At 46.3% G+C, this 9,484-nt stretch overlaps 1 protein-coding gene across 3 annotated transcripts; it reads right to left on the reverse strand.

Moving 5' to 3' along the window:
* Positions 1-1,520: 1,520 nt before the first annotated feature.
* Positions 1,521-7,149, reverse strand: Psrc1 (proline and serine rich coiled-coil 1). 3 transcript variants are annotated; one of them, XM_027922043.3, is made up of 8 exons: positions 7,085-7,149; positions 5,449-5,686; positions 5,047-5,101; positions 4,894-4,951; positions 4,061-4,502; positions 3,577-3,691; positions 3,243-3,491; positions 2,841-2,938 (listed from the first exon to the last, which is right to left on the reverse strand). In XM_027922043.3, exons 3-8 carry the CDS (start codon positions 5,063-5,065, stop codon positions 2,841-2,843), a joined length of 981 nt encoding a protein of 326 aa, XP_027777844.2. In that variant the 5' UTR covers positions 5,066-5,101; positions 5,449-5,686; positions 7,085-7,149. The 3 variants fall into 3 exon arrangements, with proteins under 3 accessions (XP_027777845.1, XP_071474253.1, XP_027777844.2); XM_027922044.2 differs by lacking the exons at positions 4,894-4,951; positions 5,047-5,101; positions 5,449-5,686; positions 7,085-7,149 and adding an exon at positions 1,521-1,722 and having other exon boundaries at positions 2,845-2,938; positions 4,061-4,885; XM_071618152.1 differs by lacking the exons at positions 4,894-4,951; positions 5,047-5,101; positions 5,449-5,686; positions 7,085-7,149 and adding an exon at positions 1,987-2,632 and having other exon boundaries at positions 2,845-2,938; positions 4,061-4,885.
* Between the last annotated feature and the right edge of the window lie 2,335 nt (positions 7,150-9,484).

A 9,484-nucleotide genomic window follows, 5' to 3' on the forward strand; every position in this document is an offset into this window, starting at 1 on the left:
CATTACCTCTAATCCCACATTTGTGTTTTTCAAAGGTTCATTCAACAGACTAGAAAAGGAATTAACATGGGGCACCATAGGGTAGCAATTAGGAACACAAATGCTGGAACCAGACTGAGTGACTTAATCTCTCTGAGCCTTCGTTTTTCTGCCTGCAAAATGAGGATGATGATAACAGCAGCCACCTAATTGAGCTTTTATGAGGATTAAATGAGTTAGCACATATAAAGTGCTTAGAACAGTTCACAGTACATAGCAAGAGGCCAATAAACACTGGCTTGTCTTGTTGCTACTGGGGTGGAAAGGGAAGTGAAAGGAGAATGCACAGACAGAAAGACAGGCCAAGGGAAGGAAGTAAGCAGTTAGCTGAACAAGAGGGTCAGCTGCAGCAGGTATGCCAACTGAATGCTGCTTAGTTGTAGTGGAAGGACTGGGGGTGGGGGCAAAACATTAAGATTGACCCAGGGTGTGAACAGAACATGTGTTTCCTCTCTAGCCACCAGGGGGCAACAGCACACAGGTCTGCTGCCTGTTTTGCCTCTAATGACCCAAGGAAGGTTTGGCTCACACAAAGGTGCCGCCTGCTGGTCATGGCTGTGCGTGTCCCTAGGCTTGCTGAAGGTGCCAACAGGATCTGCTCCCTAGACACAAGGCAGGCAGGAAGCTGGGGAAACACACCTGAATTTTTTTTTTTTTTCTTTATGCTGAATTTCTCCAGAACAAAAAACTTGATGTCAGCCTCCTTGCCTCTCCCGCAACATCGGTTCTTGGAATTTCAGGGGTTCTAGGAGCTGCTGCAAGCTCAGGGAAAAGTTAGTGTCTAAGCAGCTGTCATGGGGATGTAGGTGGATGTGTTAAATTAACCTTAGGATCAGCCACAAAAAGGGAAAAGCAGGGACAAGGAGGAGCACTTAAAGTTTAAGTAGGGCACTTACGGCATACAGGCACAAGCAGGGACACCAGTTGGCAGTCCCATTTTCTTCTGCCCAGTGGCCTGCTGCATTTCTTAAGTCATGACCTTGCCTTTGAAGAAGGAAGTTCCTTTAAAATTCAAAATGAACTGAGTTGGTTCTGGTTGCAAGAGTCAAAGGCTTTGGGGCTGGGGCTGTAATTCAGTAGCAGAGCCCTTGTCTAGCATGTGTGAGGCACTGGGTTGAATCCTTAGCACCACATAAAAATAGAATAAAGGCATCCTGTCCCTCTACAACTATTAAAAAAAAAAAAAAGAGTCAAAGCCTGCAAAAAGTGGGAGACCCTAAGCTGTTAGGGGGTCCTTATCATTTATTCAATAACTACCATCTTATACCTTATTTATTTAATATTTATTTTTTAGTTTTCAGTGGACATAACCTCTTTATTTTATTTTTATGTGGTGCTGAGGATTGAACCCAGCGCCATGGGCATGCCAGGTGAACGCACTACCGCTTGAGCCACATCCCCAGCCCAGTATACTTTGTCACTTATTCAAAACATTTTCTAAATAAATGAATGAAATGCTCTGTTACATTCAAGTCACAATATTAGGGCACTGCGGAAGTTTATAAATTCTGATCCTAGCTCTCAAGTCCAGTAGGGGAGATGAGAGGACAGACAACTCAAATGATGTGAAGTGCAATATGACAAGGTGTCCCAGCATCTTCTGTCTGAGGCGATCAGGGAAGCTGAATGTCACCAAAGGAACTTCTCAACCCATAAGTTCAGCAGACAAGGAGGCTCCATTGTCTTGACAGAAAAGGACATTCAAGTTTAGGATATGAATAACAATTTACCTAGATCCTAGCATAACTGCCTCATGTGATTTAAGCTACACTTATCTTTGACCTGGACCTTCTAATAATATCTGAATCTACAGAAAGACAGCTTGTTCCCATCAAATGCCAACAAGAGGGGTAGTTACTGCCGGATGAACTAGAAGCTCAAGGCCCTAGGACCTACTTAGGCCCCTGCCTGGGAGGTCTATCTCCGCTTTCTCAATAGAATTACACAGAGGTTTACAACAAATTTATTAGAAATTGGAGCAGAATTTACTTCCAGATATATAGGAAATTTAAAAAAAATACATTCATTTTATTTTAAAGAAACATAGAGTAAGCTTATCATCAACTAGCCTATGAGGAGTCACAGAATTCACAGGAAACAAATTCTGGAGACCAGATGCCTGCCTTGCCTCTCCAAACAGGCCTGAGTCCAGTAGAGGATGTGATTCAGGAAGACCTATCCTCAGAGAGCAGAAGCTGGCTACAGAGGCCATTCACATGGACTCATCCACTGAACCAAGGCCTGGGAAGAAGATCAAATTCTCTGGGGCTGACCGCAAGAGTGGGGGTGGAGAACACAAGCAATTTGCCAGAATTCTTCATTTTCTTTTTTGCTAATTTCATTGCTATGAGGTCACCTCTTTTCTCTTCATCTTTTTTTCAGCCCAGAGAGTTTGAATCTATTTCAGTAAAACTCAAATCCACCCCATCTCCTATGGTCTATATTCCTGGGGGGTTATCACCCTGGTGGCATGTCTTTCTCCTGTCCCTGGGCCAGAATCTGATGGAATCAGGGCCTGCTATTATAAATGAATCCAAGCAGTGACTGTAGTGGTTTGCTACTGAATTCTTGCTCATCGTCTTGATTTCTTTATCTGAAGAAACAGAAGAACGAACTGTTTTAAAAGTGCCCATCCTCATTTAGCTCACCTGTCACCCCTCAAGTTCAAGCTCTTCAGGGTGGGAAGAAATAGGACTCCCTGTTCCTGGCTCCCTTCCTGATCACCCCTTCTCTATATAGAATTCTGGACTTCTGTGCACAGTAGCTTGGAAGCCCAGGTGATGGGTGCAGAGAGACCAGCCTTACCTGGTAGGTCCAGGGACTGCAATTTTCCTGGGGGGCTGCAGATTGCTGCGAGCAGCACCAGCAGCAGGAAGGTTTGGTCGCTGGGAAATAGGAACTTGATAGGGGTCAACAAAAGAAATGTGTTAGCAGAAAGTTCAACTGACCTTCTCAAAAAAGAAATATTGGATGAAGCCAGAGTGCCCCCCCGACCTCTGTCAAGGGAAAAAATATGAGGTACTTGGAAACCAAGCCTGAGACTCTCTACTGGGCCCCACATTCTCTGCTTAACTCAGTCTCCTCATCTTCAAACGGAAGATGTCAAAAGTAGTCATTGCCAGCTCTGGGAGGATGAGGTCACCCTGGGCCAAGTTAGGTTTTCTTCCTCCTGATTTTGTATCCTTATGTTCACTCTTTCTCACCTCTGTGCCCTGCAGTGCTTGGTCTTAGAGGCCCTTTCCGAGTTGACACAGAATCCGGAGGGAGGGCACCTTTGCCAGGTGGTACACTCCGGCTGGTGAGTGGCATTCGGCTAGAGGGCCTGGGAATAGCTGAAGGAAGAGGGAGTCGACTGGAAGCCTTAGTAGCTGTCCCCTGTGGCCGAGAATGGCGTTGAGAGTTGCTGGTTGAAGGCTGTGGGGCCAAGGCTTGTCTGACATGGGTAGGTGGCCCTGTTATAAAGGAGTAGAAGCATTTCAAGGTAAGTTTTACTTCCTCCTTACCCCCATCACCCACAGCTTTGCTGCCCAGTCTCACTTGCTGTTGCCCTTGCATTGGGCCCAGCCTTGCCCCGGAGTGGAGGAGTTGATTGTACAAGAGGAGATGATGCTGGGCTTTTGGATGCAGGCAACAGATTGCAAGTGGGTGATTCCTGAAAGAGAGAGAGAGACATGGAAAAGGGGGGGAGGGGAGCTAGAATGTAGAACATATTGGTTCTGCTGGCATAAGGGATTAAGGACTAGAGAGGCAGGGAGCTATCTAGATCCCAGTGAGGAAAAGCAGAAGCTAGCTGCCAACATCATCAACACCATCATTACCATCAACACCACTTTTATTGAGAGCTTATTATAATCATTAGCCTCTACATTGTAGTATAGCACTTTCCCAATGTATCTCATTCAATTCCAATTCTAGAGGCAGAATTACTATTCTCCTTTGACCAATGAGGAAACTGTTGTGCCTTCAACATGTCATGCACTATGTCTAGGGGTGCACATGCCACTCAGCCCTCCAAACTCACCCTCTTCACACTGGAGGGCCTCTTTCCAGGTGTTACTCTAAGAGCCCTGGCTGACCCCTTCTTATCACTGCTCCGGAGCCGAGGTGTCAGGCTGCTTGGGGAGGGTGTACTCCAAGCCAAAGAGCTGACATTGGGTAGCAGGTCTCGGACAGGGCTGTCCTTCAGCACAAAGGTCTCCCGTCGAGGGCTGGGCTTCCCTCGGAGAGGCCCTGGGCCCTGACCTGAGCTCTCCCGATCCTGTAGGGCACACTGCTCCAACTGAGCTGCCAGCCGGTTGGCTTCATCGAGGATCTCTTCCAGCTTCTCTGGACTGAGAGGGCCTAAGCTGAACCTCACACCCTGGGGTGCAGGGGCCACTGCATTTGGGTCACTTCGGTGGGAGAGGCCCCGTCGGAGTGGTTTCTCTGGAGTCACCAATACTGCTGCATCTTCCTCCTCACGACTGAGACAGAAAATAAACAAGGCACCAAGACCACACAAAAAAGGAGCAGGGGACTGTGCAAGACAGGCCAAACAAAACTCCAAACTAACATCCATTCTGGCTGTGAGACCTGGCCTCTAGGTGATGAGATACTTGGTTCTCTGAGCTCTAATAGGCCTTTAGCATTTACTGACATTGGGAGGATGAAGATGCAACAAATCCATGTGCACTTCTTAACAGCCCTGAAAAATCACTTGTTTCTCCTTTCCCTTCCCTTACCAATAGTGTCCTAACAGCCCCAGTGCTTCAAACTTTGCTAAATTACCAACGCTGGCTCTGGAGGCCAATAATTCAGCAGTAAGGCCAAAGAGGTGTTATTGGAGGGAGATAAATAAGATAAAGCAGTTGGTACCTGTCAGATGGGGACAGACCTCCAAAGTCCAAGGTCTCATCCACAATAAACTTGACATCTGAAGGGGAAAGCAGAATGAATGCCAGCCACTGGTCCCTGCTTGAGGCGGCTCTCGATAGCAAGGCCTCATTCGTCCCTCCAGGGCTTCCTTACCTTCCTCCAAACCCTCCATGTCCAATCAGCAGGAGCGAGTGAGCTTAGACCTGAACTGGAGAGAAAATATACTTTTCCTTCAGGTATCCATCCTGCCCCAGGTTCCCAGTTATTCTTGGGATGCAAGCCAGGGACTGGAGACATGTTGCAGAAGCACACGCCCCTTTAACTATCCGCGATACCTACCGGAAAGTTGCAGAGAGCTCCCCCACTCCCACCAGATGGCCCTCCCACCCCTCTAAGCCCTTGGACTCACTGGGGAAGGTCTGCGTGCCCCGCCTTCCACCCCGCCACTATCCTTCGGGTTTTTCCTCTCATAAGCCACCCTTCCACTCTCGCGGCACCACACGGGAACCACACCTCCCGCCCACCCGCAGTTTCCACTTCCCGTCCCAACCTTACCTTCCACTAAGAAGCTTTCTTTCCACAATCTAGTCCCGGGAATCGGCTCCCAGAGGGCGGGGCTCCTTTCGAATTTCTCAGGACCCACCCACTTCTGCCACATGCGCACGGTGATTGGCGATTCTCAAGGGGCGGGGCTATGACGGACAGCCAACCGAAAGCCTACCGATGGGGTCGAAGGTGGGATGGGTAGGAGAGGCGTTCCCAGGAAGACTCCAGCCGCGAGGGGGAAGCTGGGCTGAGAGAGGAGGCCGCGAGTGCGCGCGCTACCCTGGAGCCCCTCCTAGGCTCATAGACCTAGAGCCCTGCGCAGGAGGGCCCGGCAGGGGCGGAACCTCGTGGCGGCGCTTGAGGGAACGGGCCAATGAGAATGGGCTTTGCGCCCCGCCCATCCCCTCTTCCCCTCCCTCTCCTCCTCCCGCGGAGCCGAGGAGAGCCAGGGTTGGTAATTTAGCAAAGTTTGGGTTCTCCGCAGAGGCTGCTCCAGAGAACCACGACAGGCCCTAAAACTACTGCTCTGCGGAGGGGAATTCGTTTCCTTGGGCGCATTGTGCAAACTCCTTGTTTGCTGAATTTCATTTCTTGTGATTTTTTGATTTGTAGATGAAGCCCCCCCCCCCCCCAAATAGGATGGCCACCAAGGAAGCACTTTTAAGTATATTTTATATTTTAAGTATATTGAGGTTCTCAAAGAAGTACATCCTCCATTGCTAACTCTCTTCCTTCCCACACTGGATTGAACCCTGGGGCGCTTTCACTGAGCTGTATCTCCAGCCCTTTTTAAATTTAAGTTTGAGACAGAATCTAAATTACCTAGATTAGCCTCGAGCTTGTGATCCTTCTGCCTCAGCCACCAAGTGTAACTGAAGTTTTTAGACGTGCACCATGGCGTTCGGACCTGTGGATTGAACCCAGGGCCTTGTGCATGCGAGGCAAGCACTCTATCAACTGAGCTATATCCCAGCCCCCTCTGATCTCTGATTTTTTTTTTTAAGCAAAAACAATCGGAACCTCAGGTAGCCAAGGTTTTCAGAAAACAACTGGCTTTTTACCCAGGGAGATTTGGGTTCAAATGTAATAATGACTCCTTTTACAAGCAGGGCAGGATTGAGTATATTTGCCCTCTTGGGTCTCCTGTTCGCTTGAGAAATGAGGAAGAATTAGAAGGATAATTATCAGCATCAAGTTTTATATGTTGTGCCCACAGATTGTGAGGGGGTGTTTGTAATTAGCTACCTCGGAACTAAAAGCTGTGTTTATAAACTAACTGCTTTAGCTTACTTACTAGGGGATGTTGGCTAAATGTTGCAAGTGAATAAGCTGGGCCACCAGTTAACAGAACTTCTTAGAAATGTTCTAAAAATTTAAAAAGTGAAAAGCTCCTAACCATGGTTGTGGAGCTTTCCTGTAAACAAAGAGCCTGAGTCCTTAGAGTTTATAACCATTGTTTTTGCTTTTTTGTTTCCTTCCTAAGTTCTAACTGTAAATTTGAAGTGGTGAGGTCTGTAGGAGGGATATGTAATAAATACCTCAAGAAGCAAAGGAGCCTTGGAATTTTAGGGAAGTGATAAGGGAAAAGGTGGGAGGCCCAGAACTTTCAAATTTATGTGAGGAAGAGCACAGAAAAAGAGATTACCTCTTTCCGCTGATGCAGATGTTAGGTAGTAGCTAGCAAGAGCAGTGAAATGCATGGTAAGGTCATAAAGTGTTCTGTAAATTATTTCAAGGTTCTTCTTTATGATAAGGTTATAAAGTGTTCTTTAAATTGCTTTAGTGTCCTTCTTTAAACCATCTTAAGAAATCAAATGGTGGCAGTTAATCTGTAGAAAACAATCCAAAGCAAGGGAACTATTTGTAAAACACTTCAAGAGAGAAGGATTAATGGGACTAACTCTTGACAGGATCTACTGAGGTTTATGTGAAGATAGGAATTATGTTTATAAGTGTCTTCAATTGTCTGGGAAGGAAGATTCCCTCCTTCCCCAGGTACACTAAGGTAACTTCTGATCAGCTATTGACCCCAATGCCCACATTAACATGGGATTGACTTGTAGATGAAGCCCCTCTAAATAGGATGGCCACTATAACTGAGGATACACTAAGGGCAAAAACTCCACCACCCAACATGAAGGAGGATTTGAATACCCAGTTGGTGAAAATTGCTGCAGGAGGACCCCAGTTCTCAAGTTAACTTGTAAAACAATAAATTTGGGGACAGCCTTATCTCTTATGTTGCTCTCAGTTTGGAGAAAGCCTACTCTCCCTTGAGAGTGCTTTCTGCTTAAGCCTCACTTTACTTTTACTTTACTTTCGCTTATAATAAAGTTATCTTATATAACTTTTGGTGTCTGACTTTAAATTTTCTTACATTGAAACACAAGAAGTGAAGTTTGGAGTTTCAGCTCCTTACTTTCTTGTGACAGAGATGACATTTTAAAGTTGCTTGCAGGATTCAAAGTCTATGGGGGTGGAAAAGCCAGTCAGTAGCTTCATCTCCCAGGCAAGTAGCAACAAAGATTAGAGGAGAAAGAGCTGTTAGTAACAATGTTCTTTATCCCCAAAAGCAACCTGAGTAGGGGACTCTACACTTTAAGTTTTAGCAAATTGTTAGTTTCTCCTAAGGAAACTCCCTCAATTTTCTGTCTCCAAATTATGATCTTGAAAACTGTTACAGTTCATAAAGAAAAACAAAAACTAAATAAACAAAACCCCAGTAAAACTACTTTTTCTCTACCAAAATGAAAGCAAAGCCAGAAAGTACAGATTTCAGATACAAGAATTCTTCATGTAGTATAAGGAAAATATTTGATGTTTGTTCCCCTCTCTTGAACCCTAAAACTGTGTGTATAAGCAGCTGATTAATATTTTGGACAAATAATAAGTTAGTGAAAAAGTTACATTCCTTCCCGGGCACATAGGAGAACTCAGCTCAAAAGGAACTCCATAAACATCAAATGCATAAATGAGAAAGTTAAGGATTCCAGGGCAGTATTTCTTAAATGCAGAAGGATTAACTGGAGGTCTTGTTCAATGTGAAGATTTTTCCTTTACCAGGAAGGTTTGGGATGTATGAACTTTAAGGGAGGCCTCTTTAAGTGATTCAGCAAATAGCAGAGGCCAGAGGTCTCACTGATGGACACTTAGGGCATTATAACTGAGGGTATTTCACTTCTTCCTGACCTACACTCTACCTCAGCCGGATGGAGGCATTTTTGCCATTGTGTACCTGGCTGACTGGCTCTGGACTTTGGCCTTTACCCCTACATTCCCCCCCACCCTTGGTACTAAGGATTGAACCAAGGGGCACTTTACCACTGAGCTACATCCTCAGACCTTTTTATCTTTTTATTTTGAGACAGGGTCTTGCTAAGTTGCTGGAAGTTTCACTAAATTGCTGAGGCTAGCCTCAAATTTGCAATCCTCCTATCTCAGCTTCCTGATTTGCTGAGATTTTAGTCATGCACCACACACAGGTTGCTCCATCCCCACATTCTTGGGTTCCATAGTGAATTAGGCCTTATAAATGATTTATGTGACTATTTTCTCAATTTTCCCAAGGATAGTAACATAAGCAGTAGCATCTTAGTTGCATAGGAAGAAGTTAATTTATGACAGACTGTGGGGAGTCATTCTCACGCGTGACTGGGTGACTCCCAGTTTGGGTCTGAGGCTTCTGGCTGTGTTGGAATTTTCCCGGCCCTCTCCTGATGAGTGAACCCGTCCGTGTGGGGGTGTGACTAACCCCGGGGGCCCAATCACTGACCCTGACCTTGGAGTGCGGGGGGGGGGGGGGGGGGGGGGGGGGGGCCCTCAACCTTCATTGGATGGAATTATCCCCTGAATTTCTTGTTTCCCAATAAAAGGCTACTCCCTGGCACGCTCGCTCTCTCTCTCCTGCTAGCCCTGAGTAATCCTTGTTGCCCTGCTGGGCGGTTAGAGGAGGGAACCAGAGAGGGGAGCCGTCTCGGACCTGGCAATAGAAATAAGGTAACTGAGTCTGTGTGTTTTATTTCGATCTCTTCTAGCTAACTTTTAT

This window comes from Marmota flaviventris, chromosome 10 (genome assembly GCF_047511675.1).
Source record: "Marmota flaviventris isolate mMarFla1 chromosome 10, mMarFla1.hap1, whole genome shotgun sequence".
In the NCBI taxonomy this organism is placed as follows: domain Eukaryota; kingdom Metazoa; phylum Chordata; class Mammalia; order Rodentia; family Sciuridae; genus Marmota; species Marmota flaviventris.